The 21,123-nt window shown below is 40.0% G+C and overlaps 2 protein-coding genes across 2 annotated transcripts in view; one reads left to right on the top strand and one right to left on the bottom strand.

Moving 5' to 3' along the window:
• The window catches only part of MRPS27 (mitochondrial ribosomal protein S27), a 38,568-nt gene extending 32,470 nt beyond the window's left edge, over positions 1 to 6,098 (top strand). The window contains exons 9-11 of the mRNA XM_051788400.1: positions 627 to 769; positions 1,808 to 1,963; positions 2,629 to 6,098. Coding sequence (XP_051644360.1) covers positions 627 to 769; positions 1,808 to 1,963; positions 2,629 to 2,730 — 401 coding nt within the window. The 3' untranslated portion in view covers positions 2,731 to 6,098. The remainder of the gene's footprint in view (positions 1 to 626; positions 770 to 1,807; positions 1,964 to 2,628) is intronic.
• Positions 6,099 to 13,843: 7,745 nt separating this feature from the next.
• MAP1B (microtubule associated protein 1B) overlaps positions 13,844 to 21,123 on the bottom strand; it is a 73,989-nt gene continuing 66,709 nt past the window's right edge. Inside the window, exons 6-7 of the mRNA XM_051788370.1 lie at positions 19,086 to 19,324; positions 13,844 to 18,514 (exon numbers count right to left, since the gene is read on the bottom strand). Coding sequence (XP_051644330.1) covers positions 18,359 to 18,514; positions 19,086 to 19,324 — 395 coding nt within the window. The 3' untranslated portion in view covers positions 13,844 to 18,358. The remainder of the gene's footprint in view (positions 18,515 to 19,085; positions 19,325 to 21,123) is intronic.

Below are 21,123 nucleotides of genomic sequence, written 5' to 3'. Positions count from 1 at the left end.
ACCACATTGTCAGTGGTGCAGTACATCACAGGTCCTGCTAAAGTCAATGAACACCTCAGTGCACACATTGTTCTAAATCAAGAACCAAAATTTCATTTTGGCAGGTCTCCCCTATTTTCTCTCTGGAAGCTCCAGCAGAAAGAAGGGTACTAAGTTGTATACTTAACCAGAGCATTTGCTGTAATCTGTGGGTAAAGCCTAAAGTCCACGGAGTTGAATCTAGAAAGTCAGATTTAATGCACATGTATTCCACAGTCAGTCCCTGAAAGCTAAGGAGACATTTATCTGCCATCTTCAGACATCCTTCTGAGAGCTGGTGTTCCAAAGCCAGACAACCAGAAAAGCTGGCCACTCTAGTCTGATTTCCATCTGGACAAAATTTCTAGGTGAGGCAGAATGGGGAGGAATCAGAAACAAGCACATAATAACCATGAAGTTGTGCAAAAAGAAGGTGCCTTAATAAAATAAGATAGTAGTTCAATCAGAGCAACTTTATAGAAGTGTGTTGTTTTTACGACAGAAGCTAGGACACTTGCTGTCACTTCTGAAAACCAGAGCCAACCTATATGGATTCTGTTAAGACTCAGGTATTGAAGTAGTAACACTAAAGTATGTTTTTATCACAGGAAAAGTGGAATTGAATAAGGGACTAAGAGCTGTATACAATCTAATGCCACTGATGTGGACACCTGGATATTTGAATAGAGCCTTGCAAGTGATGGAGATTGTGGCTTCATTGTCAGGAGACAGTAAAATCTGCAAAGAAGCTGTAAGTATGAAGGCAATAACCCACTGAACAAATGGAATTTTATATAAGTCAAATCCAGTAAAACCTGTGAATTCTGTGCCTTGCTAATGAGAATATGCCTGGCAAACTTCAGAGGCCTTTGCAAGACAGAAGTAATGTTTAGAACAAAATCACTGCTTCTACTGGCATGTCCTTGGCAATGAGTGTGTATTGTTGCCACAGACCATTTAAGTATGTTTTCTAAGCCTTTCCCTCCCTATAGAGACATGTGGATCTGTGTCGCAGGGAGCACATGTCTGTGGGGGTGGGGAAACACCTTTGTTTCTCAAGTTTTTGAACTCGCTCAGAGACATACTTCTTAGCAGTGAGGATGAAATACCACATATTCTTACTCTCACAGCTATGCCCTCTGAGATGATGTCCTGAGTGGTACTGGTCCAAAATGTCAACAGAGTGATTTCTAGAAGGTATTGACCTCATCTGGGGAGAGTGGATAGATTCAGTTCATTTATGAAGTCAGCAGTGACTAAGGGACTTGAGGCTTAGGAATTTTGTGGGGCATCAGACTGATCCTGGACTCAGATTAGGAGTAACTTAAGAAACCACCACAACATGTGCTGAAACATTGCTGAGGTCTCACCTCCTCTTTTAGGTACTTTTTCCTGAAGGTGTCCCTGGTCATGGGAGCCTCCCTTTTGCTCACGTAATTACTAGGCTTGCAGTCTTTCTTGAAACAGAAGGGCAGGGCACTGCTCAGCAGGTTCTGCTGTCTGTTGCTCCATTTTCTGAAGCATCTCTGTAATACATGACAGTACAAGGACAGGTCACATCTGCAACTTCTACCATTTTGAGTTACCTCTTTTGGTGTATGGTTTTGGAGGTATCTTTCTTGCTCCAATCTAAAGAACTCAGCCTAATACACTAAAGCAGTCATATTTTCTGCTTACAAACCCTAGACAAATTGAGGAACTCATGAAGTTGTTGAATACATGACAGTTGTGTTACTCAGATTGTATTTCCAAACTGTTTATGCTTACCGTGACAAATGTGATTGTTCAGATTGATGCCCTGGAGACCATTTTACAGTCTGTCCTTGAAGCCAAACCTGGTCCAGATTCTGCTGAAGAAGTCAAGGGATTAGAGCAGAAGTCACAGAGTGCAGAATCAGAAGAAACAGAGCAATCTAAAGCACCTGAGTACTACAGTCGATTCAAAGTAAGAGAGTTTCATTTATTTAAATATCCTAAGCTGTAGTATATCTCTGTGATACATACTAGAAAATATATATGCTGACTTACTGTGGCTAATAGACTGACACCCCTTCAGTGTCAGTCTAGTAGGAGTCCCACTTGACGTTTTTGAAACTGATGTCACCTTACGTTTTCACTTGTTCAATCAGGAAGCAGCAAAGATGTAAATGCTCAAGGCCACTTGTCTTTTGTCTGTCTGCTGGGATTTTATCTTCACTTTTCATACATCAAAATGATAAATCCAGTCCTGTTCGCATAAGTGTTATGTCATTAGAGACCCATTATTTGACCTTGTGTGGGCTCTTGCTCATTAAAATTAATTATAATAGGCATGAGACCATCCTGAATTTATTGTCCATTTGTGTACACTACAATTATTTAGAAATGTTGCATCCTGTACTTTCAGTCTGGGGAATTAAGTCAGTTTTTATCACCTCTCTTTTATCTTTAGATTGTCATGCTGATGATAACAGTAAGAAAAACAGCTATTTGTTACAGCGCATCTGTATAACAAGTGCATTTTATGTGATCATCTCATAGCTATATAATGAGCTCATTATATTTTATCATCTCTGATTTGTGCTGTGGTAAAAAGCAAATACACTAGGTTGAAACTCATCTGATTTATAGTTCCAGGAGCAGTACTCATCTCATAGCCCATCAGTTTCCCTTGCTGCTGTCACCTGGACGGCTGTGACCTTGCACAGTTGTTCTGGATACAGACTGTTCTGAAGAAATTTCAGAAGTTAAAAGACAAGTATCCTATGGTTTCACTTCACACACACAGACTTTTCCTTTCTTTAATTTTTATTTACACAACTTTGCCACTAATCTTTAGATATTAAACTTGCTTTGTAGGCAGTTAGAACTTTTTAATTAAAGTATTTGGAAATCAGTGAGTGTTCAGCATGTGGTAATTAATGCCTGGATGAATTGCAGTGAATTAGGTAAACACAAGTGCCCTTTGAAAGAGGGAGTGAGACATTTTTATGTGTCTCTCATTGCCTATCCATTGTCTAGCCTTGAAGAAAATAATGCAGAGTGCTCGAAACAAGGCCTAAATATCAAATTGGGGACAGGCAATTGGGGACAGAGGGTAGTTTTATTCTCACCTCAACCTTTCCACAAGTTCCATAATTAATCCCCTTTCAGGCATTCATTGGTGTGGCAGTGAGTGCCCTGACTTTGGGCCAAAAAATTACAGACCCATTGCTTAACTCCTAAGGTCTCACCAGGAAGGTCTGCAAATGAGAAAGACATAGCCCTCATGTGGAATCTAGGCATCCAACAGTAATTATATGTCCATAAGCCACACTTTCAGGTTTTCTGAATGAGAAAAGGGGCTCTCAAGTCAGAATGCCATTTCAGCCAAGCCTGAAAGAGTTCTGAGACTCTCCTCTCAAATCCATCAGGACAGCAGTAGTCACTCTTCCCAGCTTAATCCTGGACACTTACAGGTGTCATTCACAGGGTAGACTAGTGCACTAGAAATCCATACAAGTGTGAGGGAAGGTGGCAACTCTGAAGCAACCTGGTGCTGTGTGCATTCACAGCTGCTGTCCCGGGACAGATCACCTGCTCTTCTGTGTAACCCCAGCAAAGGATTTGAACTTCTGCTGCTGAAAACAATTCAGTTGCACTTTGTTCAGCCCTGCATTAGCCAGCATATCCCAGTCTTTCTCCTTGAACTCAAAACCAGTTGCTTCTGCCTCTTGCATGCCCAGTTCTCTTTCACAAATCATACACCTCAGAATACAAGGAAAAGCATATGGATTTGCTCCAGACACACACGTATTCCTCCATTATATTCCATGGAATGGACTCAGTGTCACATACCAACCTTCAGAACATTTGTGGAAGTACCTGAAAAAGCCATGGCAGCCTAACAGATACGGATACATGTCCTTCACTTCCACGGAAACAAACAGAACTTGAGGGCATTTGGCTCTTTCAAGATAAAGCCTTTAGAGCTGTAATCTAGACACTGACACTGTCATTTGTGTTGTAATTACCCATTTTTGGATCCCGTATGCTGAGACTACTCAGTACAATGCTCCTCAGGCAATTCCTTCCATCTGTGAATGATCAGTGGGCAAACATTTCATCACATAAATGCTGGGAACACCTCCCCTAACTGTCTGCATGCAGAGCCCTGGAGACTGCTTATGAAAATCAATGATTTAGCCATTTAAGAATGTGCCCTTTTGGTACCTGCAGGACATACAGCCTTCTGCTTTCCTAAATTAGTTTTACTGATATATCACAGAAGAGCAGTGAATATTCCAGAAGTTCAGTGATACCAGTAATGGCTTAGGAGACAAGACCTGCTAGTTTCCAGGTTGCCTTTCTGTAGTTCAATTTCATACTGTTCAAGTTCAGTGCATAAAGCCCCTTTTCAGTACATCCTTGGTAGAGTCTAATAGTAAGAATCTGAAGGATGTAAACCAATTACATTTAAAATGTATATCTAGTCTGTAAACATGAGCATAATTGTCAAGTTCCTTCCCCAAACCCAAGCTGTACTGTCTCCTCACTTTTCTCCCTGATGCCTTGTATACTTACTTACTGATACCTCAAACAAAACAGAGACTAATACACCTGAATAAGTTTATTCAATTTGGTTTTAGTCCATTAGCTTTGAAGACATTGGCTTTGTTTTTATTCTTTATAATAAACTTAAAAACCCCTCAGACCTGCATGTCTAGCATTTTAAAGAGTCTTTAATCTGCTCTCTGTCCAGTTCAAACCTTCAGGGGCCTAATAAAACACAACAAAGCCTGCAGTTGTTCTGGCTAAGGGAGAGAGAACTGGAGAGGCCTCAGAAGGGATGTAGTAGTTTCCTCCCTAAGAACAAGGCAGAGCCTCCAGCCAGGAGCTGAGAAGAAGTGCCTTTGCAGATTATTGCCAGCATGGGCTCAGGTAAAAGGAACACTGTGGGCCAGCAGCACAGTGCATAGGCTTTCAGTTATAGCTGGAAGTCTGGATATCTGCATCGCTCTAGAACTGCCATTTTGTTTGGAGGTGAATGATTCCCACATCTTCTTTCCATTATCCTTCAGTGCAAAACAAGAAGTTTTATACAAATGAAAGAAGTATGGATGTACCTTTCTTTAGAACGCATGCTTACATAAAACATTTCTGCAATTGCTGGGCTCAGTAAAGTCTTTCATTTAAAAGAACAATCAGGAAAATATGTATAAGGAGTGAACAAGGGATACAGAATCTTCCAGTGCAATGTCATCTCCTCTTTGGTTGTGTGTCTGCACTTTTAAGGCAATTAATCAAAGTGTTAGTTAGCCAGAAACAGTATCACTGGATGATTCATCATCCTAAGTGAATTAACATATGCTGCATGAAATCTAGATAAGTAAAGCTTGAGAAAGAAAAACTGCAGTTTCTTACTGAGTTACTCTGCTCTTAGCTTCAGTGTAGAATATCCCTGAAAAAAATATCACTTAACAGTGTTGTGTAGTCTATGTAAGTGTAGTCACTGTTTGGATCACAGTAACTTAGGAAGAAGAACCATGGGAGTTACTTAGTATGCTGTTAAAACATTTGAAATTACATGTGTCTGTTGAGAGGGATGCTGATGCAGGCAGTGTGGATCAAATTATCGGGCTGGTTTTGAGGTAAGACACAAAACCAAAGTGTTTAGATTATATTTGTTATGGTTGACTGGTCAGCTGATCTTTGTTAATATCAAATAAATGAACTTGGAAAAAGAAGACGTTTTCAGTGGTTAATGAAACTAAAAGTTCATTGGTTTAGTTTTGTTGTTCAAAAAATAATATTCTTGATAATAGCATTTCAAGAAATGGTACCAATTACCACAGTTCAAACACTTCGATGTGATAGTTACCAGGCCTGTATAGCCCAGATAATAATAATAATAATAATAATAATAATAATAATGCAAACAGTGATGTATCAGTTATAGGAGAGTGTTTTGTGGCTGATTATTTTGTGATTGACTGGCTCTTTCCTTCACACTCCCTACCAAATCTCTTGTTATGACAGGAGCTGTACTCCAAGCTGCATTCACTTGGCAAGGTTGAATCTGAAAGCCTGTTAACCCTGACCACCCAACTTGTCAAGGAAAAGCTGCCAGCATGTGAAGTGGAAGACATTGCCAAACATGAGCAGAAGCTAAAGGAGTGGGAAGAAGAACAAGTACTTCTCATTGAGAGAGAAAGAGAGCTCAGAGAAAAGGCTAAGCAGGAAATGGAAGCTAGGAAGCTGGCTAAAGCATCTGCTTAGTACTGGAACTAGGAATGCAGAGGTGTGCATTCCTCTGTGAACATAAGTGCTCACCATTTTTAATATTTCACTTCAATCATGCTGCATGCGTGACCATATTTGACTCCTGTATGCAAATTAAACATCCCATTTTGTCTGTTTCCCAAAATAAAACACATGTGGTTTAGAAATCTTCATCCTGTATATGATGTGTTTTCCTCTTAACATTAGCCAGGCAAGGGATGGGATAGAGACAACACAAAGAAACAAAGGCATAAGGAGTAGCTTGCTTGTGATGAAGGGTCTAGAGAATGGAAGGAACAAAAGAAAAGGGAAAAATTTCAAACACAAGTTGTTTCAGTAGGGGTTTCTCACAGGAAAGAATGCCATTGCTACTCTGAACTTCGAACACTAAGAGGATTAACGTATATTGATTGCTTTTTTTTCTTTTTCCCAATCCATTTGGAAAATTCAGGCTATTATGCATGGAGCTGGAAGCCTAACTTTAGGCTGTTTTTAAAACTACTCTTGAAGAGTTTCAGCCTAGTGAGCTAGCACTTGTACAGCACTCAGATGTGGCCTTTCCTGTAAGGATGTTAAAAATTTCTGACTTTGCCAGTGCTGCTTTGCTCCATTTCTAAGGTCACTAGAGAAACATGCACAATCATCTTGGCACACACCAAGGAGCCTCATACTGCAGTGCAGTTTCCTTTTATATTCTGGGCACTGTTCATGAGGTTTTTGACCTAATTCCTTTCATGGTCCCATGCCCCATTCTTCAGATCCATAAAACAATGTAGCTATTCACAAGAGCACAAGGAAATGGCAAGGGAGGAAAGCATCATGTTGTGATGCATCAGCATCCATCCCTGCTTACATTCCCTGTCACCACTGAATCTCATAAGCTGCAGCCAGCAATTTTAAGGAGACCATGGCAGGACAAGGTCCTTTAAAACAGGGAGTCCTGAGCAATAGCCCTGCTGTAATTGCAGCTTGTTATGGCAAAAGGACTCGTCTCACTGTGCTTTCTCAGAGTATCTAATAAGCATTTGCAGTTTTTATTGTGCATCTGTCTGGTTTTACAGTGATAAAACTCACTTCAGAAACTCATTGTAAATCCAGTGAGAACATGCTGCAAATCCATGAATTTGTTTTAAGTGTAGGAAAGTGTCACAGATACAGCACACACCAGATATCTTTCTTACTCTCAGCAAAAACACTCAGAGCCTGATTGCTTTTTCATGTCCAAGAACTTGGCAACTTGGCACTAAGGTCCTTCACCCCATCTTGTCAGCAGGTCCCATAGTTTCTCCCGTACTTCAGTAAGGGCGTGCTGTCTCCAACCAGGAAAGTGAGTGATTTAGTGGCTTGGCCAGCAGTGGAGCAACTTGAGAAAAGTCTCCTGAAATTTTTTTCCTCTTTCTTGGTCTAAATGCTTTCTGATTACTAGGAGAAGTTAGGGAACCTTAAGAGAGAGTAGAAGGCCAAACACACTCATAAGAATGATTTCCTTAAAGCTGGGTGGCTTTAAAGGAGTTGTCTCTCCTAGCTGAGCCACAGGAGAATGTAGTGTCCCTTCCCTGACCACATATTTCAGTTCTTCAGTGTTAGAACATGGGTTATAGCTCCAAAGGTTCACAATCACTCCTGCATCCAGATTCCTCTATGAGCTTCTCTCTACAGGCATCAGCTTTTGGGATATTCTCTACACCACCACAGTTTTAAGACCCTCCTTGTTGACATGGCCTCTAGCCACTGAAGTACCTGATCATGTTGCTTGTGAGATACCATTCTGGCTAGGCCAGAACAGACAGGGACATATTTCTCCTTGTTTCTCCATGGCCTCTGTTTCTTGGCAGCACAAGGAGCCTGTTTCTGGCCCAACCTGCACCCTCCGTTGCCCTGCTGATAGATACGCCAGGCTGCTAATGCTAATTGAGCTCCAGAAGCTTCCAGCTGCCACGTTCCTGCTGTCTAACAGTCTACACTGCACTTCCCCCACAACTAACCTCCCTTTCCATTTCTTTAGACTTAAGTATTACAGCAATAGGAGTAAAAAAAAAAAAAAATAAAATAAAAAGTGCCCCTGTGAGCTCTGAGTGGCCTGTTAATGAATATTACAGGTTGCCTCCATGTTTTACTCCAGGCGCTGTGGGTTGGAATGCTCTGAGCCCAGTTCAAAGTATAAACTTGAAACAGTATAGATACAACCTTTCTTTGCCTTTTCTCCCATCTCCTCCCATATCCCTCTCTGCCCTTGGGAGAAGGATATATCCTTGTCAAATGCTTTGCAGGCTGCAAAACAGATTCCTGGGGCCAGATGAAGGACACTGAACCCAAGACCTGCAGCAGAGGGTCCAGACTGTTTGTGACTTGAGAAGCCAATTTTTTTGCCAAGCCCTCTAATTTATCTGTCCCCTCAATTTTACTCTGAGTGAGAAACCACTTCTGACAAGTCTACCAGCTGGACCAGCTGCACAGCAGTGCCCCTCTTCCCCTCATGCCCCAGCCAAGTATTTCTTTATGGTCCAGTAGCTACTATCTTGCTCTTCCCCACCCAGGTTTCATCATAGTCTCAACAGCAACCGGTTTCTAATGTTTTGTCTAGCCAAACCGTTTTCACACCTAGCAAATCCTCACATTTCCAACAAGTGTACGTGCATCCTCTTGAATTCTCCAGCAATCCTCATTGCATATTCCTTTTTTGATCTTACTCTTAATCCCTTTCAAGTTCTTCCTATATATCATATCACATTTATTTCTTCCCCTTTTGCAAGAGACTGGCCATGTCTCTGCCCTGCACCCACACCTCAGTGGTGCAAGCAGCCTGGGGTACCAAGCGCTCAAGTACCCTGAGTTTTGAGGACACCTGGACACTGCTGAGTCTTAAGAGGCTGGAAACATGAATTAGCAATTGAAGCTTGAGGGAAGGGAGGAAGGTACTCTCCCCTTTGGTGCTCTCTCCTACCTGCTGGCTTTAAGTAGGGTTGACAATGAGACAGACAAATTGTGAGAGAGGCTGATTTAGTGACCAGTGCTGTTCAGGCATGTGCTTGTCTTCCTAAGGAAGACATGGATAGTAGCTGTGTACCAAATGCAGCAGCAGGAAAAATAAACAGCACTTGGCTTGACTTAACTGCTTTTCCCCTTCCCACTCCAAGAAAACTAATATAGATTTGACTATTTGCCCCCTTGCATAAATCACGTTGCACACACAACCCATTTTTTACCTGCTTGCTGAAACACTCTGAAACTGGGCCCCAGGTAGTCAAAAGCCCTTCTGTCCAGATGCCTGTGGCTGTTTGTGCACTGCTGTGTTAGCCATCACCTGCTGTGATGCAGCTGTCCACATTTAGAAGGGGGAGGATGGAGAAGTCATACAGCTGCTTTTGATCTGCTGCTGCTTAAATGTGAGCTCTGATGCTAAGGGAAGAATGTGGATGTGTATATATGCATATATAAAATATAGTTTTGTGATCTACAAACACAAAAAGCTCTGATTTCATACAGCCCTGCTCCCTAGTACTTAATTTGATGCAAGCTCACAACCCAATAAGCACTTCCTCACTAAAATACTCTCAGGTTTTTTAAATGTTTCTGGTTCTTGCTGTACTGTTTCAGACAGCTGCCTAGACCTTTCTATATGTGAGTGAGACTGGCTGAATATTTCCTGGAGGGGACATACCAAAATATTTCTTGGTAGTAACACTATCTCATTTTTTTGGATCACCTCTCCCTGAAGCATTCTTTCACATCCTGTTTTCATTTGACTACAACTGTGATTTGGATTAAAGCTATTGCCATTTCTCCCTTGTCAGTATATTTCTAAATCATAGGAGCGCATCTTTCTTCATGCAAGTTTTTAAATTATTTCCCTACTCATTGTCCTAGTATCTGTATAGCTAAAGGCAGGGGAAAATCTCCCATTACTATAAGCAATACACTGGTATGCACATCACTGAGCTGTGACAGGCAGCCCAAATAATACCTGACTGTGGCATTGCCAGACTTGCACATGCCAGACAGTGTTAACAGCTCTCCTGTGTTTTCCCAAGTGTGGGAGAGACCATTCAACAATACTAGAGAAAAGGAACAGAAACCAGTACAAATACAAAGACTGCTTGATATGCTGGTAAGAATTTGTCTGTTCTTAGGAGAAGAAAAAGTAGCACTTCAAAGGTTAAAGCGCTTCCTTTTAATTGAAAAAAGCAGCATCCCAATTCAAATCCATGGCAGACACCAAACACACTGCTGATGAGGCAAGCAAATATGTAACTTTTCCTCCCACAAGTGTTACTGGCAGAACACTTCTAGTGAAGCGTTGAAGGTCATTATCCATTTTTCACAAGAGGAAAATTACATATTTATTCTCTTGCAGCTCAAATAAATGTTGCCAGAAGCCTTGTGCAGATGGGCCCTATTTATGGTAACACTTGCCAAGATAAGGTTACAAGATGCTTTCAGACCTGGTCAGACGCTGTGTCTTACACAATGCTAGTATCAAACCCCCACTTCAAGCACCTGCTCCTTCCATCAGTGGCCTGTCCCAGCTGCTTTCCTGCCCATCCCAGGGCTCTTCGGTCACCCTAAAACTGTGGGACCAGAAGGATGATGTTCCACAGCTTCAGAGGAAGGTTTGCTGGTATAAGATGGTTTCTGACCCGAGTGGTCATCACTGTGCTGCTGAGACAGGCAGAAAACAGCCTGGGGCACAAGTTACCAAGTGTCCTCTCCTCCCCTGCCTCCTCAGGAAGCTGGATTCAATAGTTACAAAAGGGAATTGCATCATTGACTTTGAGGGATAAAGACATGGTCCACTGAACAGCATCTGACTTTGCTGGGTTTCCTGGGTCTGCTTATGTACAAACCAGAATTCAAAATGTATTTGAGTATCTGTGGAAAGTAAAGTTAAATTTACCTTTCCAGAAATCTATATATTTAATAATAGAAAATGTTGAGATGAGGAAAATGCTTTTCAACTGTAGAACAGAAAGTACTGCTGACAATATGAACTTGGGACAGATTTCAAAATAAAACTGGAGAACAAAGTATAGGTCAAGAATTAGTGACATAACATTAATTCAAGAGTTACTTAAGATAATAAACATGCTAGAAAACTGTCCCACCTACTCATGTCCCCACAGAAATCAAAGTTGTCACTGAACTTGGCTAGCAATTGCATAGTATTAACTCTGTTGCTACTCTTAAACCTTTCTGATGAACTCAAGTCCACTCAACCCATTCTAAATTGCAGATGCCTCAGGCACAGAAATACCATTAGAGATCCATCAACAAGCACATTAGATTATCAGGACAAAATTCAGCTTCCAATATATCTTGTTTATTGCAAATTCTGGCAATTCCTCCCCTAAAGGATTTGGGAAAAAAAAATTTCAAGCCTGTTCTGGTCCTTATACATGGTAACTGCTGCTATAATTTCATCTTTGGAAAATGTAAACTCTTCCTGGAAATACAGACTTGCACTCTGGAGTGGGGTTCATGTTATGTATTTAAGTGGCTCAGTGGTTCAGTTTACCTTCGACTCTTTAAACTAAAAATGTAACACAGGTGAGCTGAGGGAACATAACATGATGTTTGTAAAAGCTCAGTGAAAATTAATTTCCAGACCTTAACAGATATAGAGGATGAAACTGTAGCGCATACAGGCATTGTTATGTGTATTTAGCTTTATTTGTATTAGGACATAAGTTTCAGCTATTTCAGTTTTCTTTTCTGTTTTATTCCCAAGCATGTGTGATGGGCTGAGCTGCAGTATGATGTGTAAATCATGGCAGTGTTTTGGCAGTGAAGCTGACATCAGATGCACAGTCAACCTCCACCTTGCCAGCTATTCACACTGGGTCTGGTAATGCTGGAGCTGTTGAAGTGCAGAGAAGCAGCTACATCGGGCGGTAAGGATCTGTGAGAACCAGAGAACAGTGCTTGTGCAGACTATAGTGCCTGCTGATTTAGTTCTGGATTTCTCCTCTGGATTTCGTTTCTGGTGGAAATCATGCTACATAATAGTCTAAAACAAGCAAATCCCCTGGAATGATGAGGCCACTCAGCATTACTCAGCCTCTGGTAGTTTGGGGCTGAACCTGAAGAAGGCACAGACAGCACAACAGAGGACAGTGCATGCTAGTGTGACTAGTCTTGTCTCTGGTAAATGAGAATACGGACTACAGCAGTAGGCAGTGGCCCAAAACTGTTGAGTGAAGGACACGGGCAACGCTCATGCGCTCAGAGACATGCTTTAGAAAGCCAAGGAGCTTTGCAGCAGTGCTGGGCATGAGCTGGATCTAAGTTGTGTCACTGTAGCTCTTACTCAAGAGACCCCTCAACATCTCTTTTTTGCCCTATCAGTGAACAACGAAGCACTACAATTTCCTGCCATCCACAGAACTCTAGCAAAACAGTCCACAGGTCTAGGATGCCACAAGAATGGTCCTTCCTTTTAGACAGACTGAAAAGATTAGAGGGACCATCATGTTCCTATACCACCTAAAACACTTCATAAGCTGATTGAATTTGTGATCCCACCTGTGCAAATCCAGAACGTCACTCTGCAATTGCAGGTAAATAATTGGGATTGAAGCCTAACCTGGCCTCCTTTACATAATCATTATATTTTAAGTAGTGTCAGACTACTCTACCACAAGAGCTCAGAAAACCTGCATGAACACATATGCAGAATTATACTTAGGATGCAAGATTTGCAGCACTTGACTCACCTCACCTAGTCATCATTTTCCTCTACTTCACCATGCTCAGCCCAATTAAAACCAAGTGCAGTATTTCTTATTAGTGTCATAAGTTTTCAAATGAAACCTTGGACACTGGAGATGGTTAAGGGCCCCCAAAAAGAGACTGCTGTCTCAAGGTGAAGGAAATCCCCTAGGGCCTCTGCTCCTCCTGGGAGTGAGAACCCCTTGCACCTTTCCGCCCCAGCCTTTATCTGCTTTTATATCATTACCATCTCCCTGGGAAAAAAACATTGACTGCTGCACGTCACCACAGCAGGCATCACAGCAGCAAGCAAAACTACAAAGGCTGAAAGCCTGATCTTAGCAGTAGAGAAAGTCTGATGTTTATAGAAAAAAACCTCCTAAACTGAGGGCCCAGTTTCCCCAAAAGCTCTATCCCCTCTCACTGAGATGACTGGGCAGTGACGATTGGGAAGGGTCCTCATCTACCGGAGACAAGCTCCACATTATTGTTTAACTGCTATAACTTCAGAAAAGATCTCTTTTCCAAACCAGGGTGGGCTCAGTTGAATGTAATTTTATTGGGTATCATCTCTGACACAGCTCCTTGAACATGTACTTACCAAAAATGAGTTTTCTCATTCTGCTGAGGAATACAGAAATGAGAACAACAGAAAGAAGCCACATCGTGGTACCTCATGGTAATGTTTTACACCACAAGAGATAAAAGTAATCTTCCACATTTATTTTCCAATTTGTAAAGAGAGATTGGGATTTATCTGATATTTAAATAGTCATTGATCTTTAGAAAAAAAAATCCTGTATAGTAGGATAGGGACTAAAGGAAAGGGAAAACTTAAAAATACATTCATACACAAAGACAAGAAACATGTCAACACCACTTTACCACTTTTGTATTTTATTGTGGAACTGAGTTTATTTCCTTTACATCAAATATCCTCAATGGAAGAGGGGATATTGCACACAAATATCATAAAAGCACTACATATTACTTTCACTGGAAACTAATTTTCTACATTAGATATGACTGGATAGAATAGAAGTGATGCAGGATTATAAGACATAATACCATACACAGCTGCAGACTGACACAAACACCATTCAGAACAAGAGAGAGGAGGTGTGTGAGGTGCTTCTCAGCCAGCAACAAGACTTTCTTTCCATAGTTTGGAAGATAATGGCTGCATGCAAATGCGTGAAAGCATATTTCAGACTTCATCTTTTACAGTTGTGATTACAGCCCAGTCTTGAAGAGGCAGCCCCTGCCACCTGGAGCTCCTAGCTAGTCTAGTAGAGAGAAGCCGCTTTCAAGATTTTTTCTTTCTATATTTTACGCCATTGTTTTATTTAATTACTTAAATTTTTTTAGATTTTTTTTTTGTAAAGTCACAACAAACAGACTTTTTTCTTTTTTTTTTTAAATTTTAAATAGCAAACATTTTTAAACCAGGTGAATAATATAAGCATTCTAAGAAATGCTTACCCCTAGATGTTCTTAGTGTTTTTTCAATTACTAAGTGAAAAGATGAAAGCTTACAGTTTCTTTCATGTGTAAACATTATATTTTTTTCAGCTTCTAGTAAATCCAGACCAACAAAATTACTATTTCTCTCAAAAACATCATTACTGAGCAAGAACCTCTGGCGACAGATGAACAAAGAGAAGCGTATGACAGAAATGTCCCAAATGCACAGTAAGCGCTCTTTGGAGCTTATTTGCTTATGGTGGGAGGGATTGAAAATTCAATTAACAAATTTATTAAATCTTAGTAAAAGAGTACCAGAACTCTCCTAAAATGCATAAGCTATCATAGACAATTAAAAAAACCCCAACATTCATATACACAGTTATCTCCATTCACCACAGTATGTAAAGTAAGTAAAAAAAAAATCAAAAGTGATTTCTATGAAAGATGGGGTGAAAATAGAGGTCAATGAAGTCAGGCCCACCACAGGACTTTGAAAAGGCATGCAAGAGAAGCCCTGTCCAAGTTCAGGAGTGGGAAGGGATCCCCAAAGTTAATTCTTCATTGAATTATATGAAGCAGAATATTAATAGCATAAAGATCATGACTGGGAATGCTGTTATGGGTAATACCATCATTGAAACAGAGTGTCCTTTACACTCAGATATTGAATCTTTACAATTAGAGTAATCAATAATAAACCATGCTCCTAGAAATCTATGCTGATCAACAGCACTCATCGTTAATGTACACAGTACATTTTGATGACTGTTACACTAAACTAGTTGTGTAGTACTAGGATTAGCACAGGTAGATTAGTTCGACAGGCAGGAAAGACATTAAGGGCAAGAGGAGCTAATGGAGGAGCTCATCGCTGTGTTGAACCTAGGTGCCATTGCCATTTGGAAGGGAATGGATGGAACAGGCATTACAATACCTCAAAATAGCCAGACCAGGGTTTTAATATTCTTGTAGCAGCAAAAAAAAGCAAATGTACACGTTAAGGTAATCTGTAACTGTCTAATTATCGCTATTATTTCAGAAGTAAAACAAATGCTTCAGCCATCATAAACTTGCTCAGGGATATTTAAGGCTTGATTCCAATTTAATTTACAGTAGGACCAGATGACTGTAACTTCCCTGACAGTAGTGAAATTGCTCCTAATTCACAGGAGTAAGTGGTGTAAGTGAGATTAGTCACAAGACCACTGATGTACTTAAAACAAAAGCAGTGATACAAACTATTTCAGGTATTGTCAGAAAATCAGAAAATCTGTTCCCACCCACTCAAAAAGTCTGAATTCTGACCTATATAATAAAGTAGACAAATCAGAAAGAATTGTAGAAATAGTGTAACTTATTCTGCCAAACATTTTGCCTGTATCTTCGTAGACTATATATTATAAAAGCAGTTTGAAGTGAATGATATGAGCTCAGCAAACATGCATGTTTTCACAATACATTTCCATCTGCCTTTTGTGCCATAGTCATTCTGAGTTTAACTACTTAAAAGGTATAGCAATAAATAAAACAACATTGCTAGAGAGACTTAAAAAAAGAGTAGACAAAAATAAATCAAAACCCCAACAACTGACAAACAGGAATTCACAGCATTAAATGGGCATCAGGAGCCCATATTTAGAAGACCCTAAAGCAATATTAAAAAAACCTCATAAAATTAGGAGTGCAAACATACACCTATTCAACAAAAATATCCTAACCCTGTAAAACTGAAATAAATTATAAGTAAAGAAAATAAAATGAGGTCATAGTTCACTACATTGTGAAACTTAGTTTCAGCCACAACGGTGAATCATACAGACCAGCACATAGGTCCATGCTGGAGGCCTTTACACCTTCTTCAAAATCAGATTTGCAGATCTTCTGCAATGCAACAACTTTTTAGTTGGGATAAAATTTCTGAGACTAAAAAATCCAAACTGTCTTAAATCACAGAGCAGTGGTGCTGTTCCTCTGCAAGCAGTCCAGAGAAGGAAGGGAGATATGAAGGAGGAAAGGAAAGGAAGAGTAAAATAAAAGTAAAGGAAAAAGGAGGGAAAGGAAGAGAAAGGAAGAAGAAAGGAAGAAGAAGAGTAAAAGAAGAGGAAATGAGAGAAGGAAAGAGGAGGATAGGAAAGAATAAAGAAAGGAGGGAAAGGAAAGAGAAAAGAGTAGGAAAGGAAAGAAGAAAGGAAAGAATAAAGGAAGGAGGAAAGAGGAAAGAGGAAAAGAGAAAAGAGGAAAGGAAGGAAAAGAGGAAAGGAAGGGAAAGAGGAAAGGAAGGGAAGGGACTTATTTTAGCTTATTGCTTCTTCTATCTTTTTTCAAGATCTTGTGAGGGTTGAGAATGTAGGTTACACCCTTGTAAGTATTGGGCAATCAACTTCTCAAATCCCATTTTCTCTCATCATCAATAGAGTAACCTTATAACCAGGGTGTCCTTCCACTCCCCTCCCACCCAAAAGGTACTGGCAGTTGACTGTTTTCAATAAATTGTACCTCAATATCCATTCTCACTAGAATCTTAAACAACATTATTCATTTATCTTACAAAACTACTAAAAAAGTTGCCTTCACCTGAAAAATTTTTCTTTGCATTTACCTGCAAATGAAAATGTTTGTTAAAAAATCATGTATTAAAACTTCATGCAGCACTAAAAAAAAAGGTTTCTGTACATTTGTTCCCATGTTCACTCTTAAATTAAACAAATAAAATAAGGTAAGACAAAGGAAGGTTGAATACTGTACAGGTTCGCAGGTAACCTTTTTCATCATTCTGAATGTTTCACTAAGTTTTGTAACTCTGATACTGGACACCACTTCAATCTTGCTTCCACAGTACGAAAGAAACTTTGAAAAAAAATGCTCATCTTGCCTTGTTGAGCTGTGCAAGTGCATCAATGAAGTGTTCACATAATTAACATACGTAATTCATAGCACCAAACCGTTTGACCAGTCAGATAGGTTCCTAACACCACACATGCACATTCATACTTCTTTACTGGTGTAACTATGATCCTACACAGATGTTTTATAAATACGCTGTCTCAGCATTAAAAAATAAGTGCATCAAGTTTCTTTGTACATTCAAGTCACTTTCTAAGGCAAATTGTCTACTGTATGTATTCCCGACTGCTTTGGTATTTTGCTTCAGTTAATTGACAGTGGACATGGGTGTTCAAGCATGTGGACTGGTCAGTTCTGGCTAGAGTGAGTGGGCTTTCACTGGAAGCATGCCTTAGACCAAAATTCTGCATGTTGAAAAAAAAGGTTCTAGATTTCTGGATAGGGTGCAGACTACATGCATATTTGGCCTATGATTGTTATGGTATGTCAGTATGCAGAGTTCAAATTAAAGTGGAAAACTGCTGATGAGTGATTAGGCTGTACATCCCTTCCTAGCTACGTTCCATTTCTTTTTATTTTTGAGCTAACTTAATTCTTTAAAAAAAGGATCCCCATAGTGATAGCTCAGATTAATACAAATTTAAAACTTTCTTCTCATGTAAGAATATAAGCAGACTGCAGTAAGCAATACATCTATTGCCATGAGACTAATGCAGACCTAATTATTTACTACATTCTCCTCCTACCCCTCTCTCTCTTTGTGTTTCTTTAGAGGGCAAATGCCTCTACCTGGCAGAAGTCAGTTGGGGTTGCTAGTGCATGGTTTCCAAATGTTCAGCAGAGATGCAACTGGAACTGTATTTTTGCAGTAATTTGTACTCTACAATGGGAAGACTGTTATTTCCCTTAGCAATCAACAAAGACTGAAAAATATTAGTGATTTGCATCACTCTGACACAGTATAGCATTTGGCAGGTATATAGTTCAGCAGTTGAAATAGATGAGTTGAATTTTTAGAAAAGGTGTTTTCAAATTGAAGAATTTCTGGAAGTAAAGTTTAATCTTGTGATGCACGGTTTTGTTCTTACAATTCGATCTTGCATGCAGGAAAAGATTCATCTTGCATAACAACAGTGCTGCTGCTTGCCAAAACCATGATGTTGAGGTCCTGCTGTTTCTCATGGGTCTCTTGGTACCATTCCCTCATCACTTCTGAGTCATGCGTTGGGATTAATGTCACCTGCAACACAAAACAGAAGTTCTGATGAATGGACAACAGAAACGGTTGATAAGCAAAATGTCTTTGTAAGAAGCCAGAGCCAACAAGCATGTTTCCCTTTTGGAAAGAGTGGGTCTTTGCACTGATACTCTTTAGATAATGGACAAATATTTTATTTCCTCATTCATCGTGATGGAAGGCATATGAAGTTTCCAAATGCATGTAATAACTGTATAAAGTGTGCAACATATGCTTTTCTTCCCTACTTACAAAATGCAATGTTTCCAAACATGGATCACATCTATGGTACAGTAAAAAGATGAAACAACCAACTGGCCCTTTAGGCCAGCTCTCAACTGTTTTATTCACCAGGAACAGGTCTGAAGGGCCAGAAATGTGGGAGCAGCTGAGTGCAGTTCAGCCCTGTGTTTCACTCATGCATCCTCTCTTATCATCAGTGAAACAAGGTGCCCAGCCCAGGGACTGCATTCCCTGGCAGCTGCCAGCCACTCCTCAGAGGTGCTCTAGCTTCTCATAGCTGTTTCCCAGACAAGGTTAAATTTCCAGGCAGAGATATGAGTGAAGAGCCTACCTGCATGTTACTCTCCCACTGTGCCTTGCCCTCCAGCAGGGAGTCCAGAACAGCCCTGCTTGGCTCCTCGGCTGCAGAATCGTTCCCGCTCACCACATAGTAGGATGACCGCACCCTCTTGAAAAACTCAACGTCAACATTCTTGCTATTGCTATGGTTGGGAATGTATACCAGATCCAAATACACTGGAGGTCCTGGAGGCACTGCTGAAGATTTTGTCACCTTAGTATTCCCAGGTCCTTTGGAAACAGAAGTATTTATCACAGGCTGGTTAAAAACATGCACTTATTAATTACTGTTATAATTACTGAGGTGAATGTGTCCGGTTATGGCATTACCCTCATACCTACAATGGCATGTTCCACTTTTGTTGTACACCAATTGTGACTGTAAGAGGAGAAAAACCTGAATAACTGGAACTATATAATACAAAAAAAAAATCACTACCACAAACAAAAACTCAGCTGAACCTTACACAGTAAAATACTACTATTATCCAATAATTACTATGCAGGTCTGTGATTTCTGAATTACCATTCAATAAATGGTGGTATTATTTTCCAGGTGAAGAAGTGCAGCTTTTTGAAACTCTCACGCACACAGGATTATAAAAGGACTATAAAGGGTCTTACAGGGAGCCATGCAGATTTGAAGCAGGCCTGAAATTTGAGGTAGACAGCAAGACATGGTAGCTATTGATATGCTCAGGCTGCCTTACAGGTGCTTTAGAAAGCACCTGTAACATGAGCAGAAAGAGGGTCAAGGAGGAACTTGGAAGGACAGAGACATTTGTAAAGCAATTCGGGGAACAGAGTCAAGTGCTTGTTTGCCTGCTGTATCCTAATTTGCACACCCAAATCAGCCACTTATCACAAAAAGTAGGAGGAACCATGTCTTTGCTTTTGCACATAATATATATAGTACTTGTTCTAAGAAGAGCTTCAGCGAAAAGGAAATACAACATTTAAACACATTGAAGATAATACACAAAACCCTCTGTCTTTTGCCACAAACTAGATCATGGTGTGAACTGAAAATTGGGATTCAACCAGTAATTTTATCCAGATGATCACTATTCACAGTCTATTAGCCTCCTCATGCTGATGAAGCTTGGTAAACAATTATCTGAGCAATACACTCAATTTAGGGTGACACAATGTAAGGCCAGTGAAGTCCAGTTGTCTAGCGTATCCTGCCATTCATTAAAGGGCAATACCTCAAATGATATGATAAGATTTCCTGAATTAGAGAGTTTTACCATTGGGGTTTTTTTAAAAAATATTTTATCATCTCTGATGAAAAAAAATCTGTGATATTTCTTTTTGAATTATTCATACCAACACTGAATAAGTTATTAGTTACACTTTACACTTAAATGTCATTACCAATAGAGCCCTGTTTTATTCCGGCATATAGCTGAGAAGTATGCCTTAAGGAAGAAGACTCAGGTGGAGCTAAAGTCATAGAGAAATGCACACCATGAAAAACTATATTGCTGCTTTGAAATGTATCTACTAACAGAGATATGCAAATGATGGTGTAAGAAAGGAACAGTGCACTACTAAAAACAGGGAAGACAGCTGAATGCTGCTTTGTTTGTACAGAATCCCAGATCTGTTCCTTGTAAAAAAGCTTTTGACAGAACATCAGTCCTCACAGCAGCAAAATCAAAGTATGCTCCAACACTCCCTACCAAGGTCTGCCGGAAACAACAGATTAGCACAATGCCTCCTTCAGATATCTAAGTCATATTTTATTGCTACTTAGAATATACAACAGTTGTTCAAAATGACATTAACTTTATGTATGTTTAATCATCACCGATGGTGTAAGACTTTAATCCGATTATGTGATGTACATGCTTAGTTTACTGAAAATGCTTTCACTAATGTTATAATTTTTTTAAATGCTTCTTTTAAAATCAATCCAGCGTAGTAATGAGAGCATCCAAAGACTGATCATGACTTTGTCTCCCACACTACTGAACTGCATTAATTTATGTTAAAGAGAATTGTGCCTACCTATTTCCCACAATGAA

The sequence above is a fragment of the Manacus candei genome, unplaced genomic scaffold (genome assembly GCF_025592945.1).
Source record: "Manacus candei isolate 608988 ecotype Guabito, Panama unplaced genomic scaffold, ASM2559294v1 h1tg000024l, whole genome shotgun sequence".
In the NCBI taxonomy this organism is placed as follows: domain Eukaryota; kingdom Metazoa; phylum Chordata; class Aves; order Passeriformes; family Pipridae; genus Manacus; species Manacus candei.
Note: the sequence above shows the minus strand (reverse complement) of the source record. Positions and strands in the feature narration are given on the sequence as shown.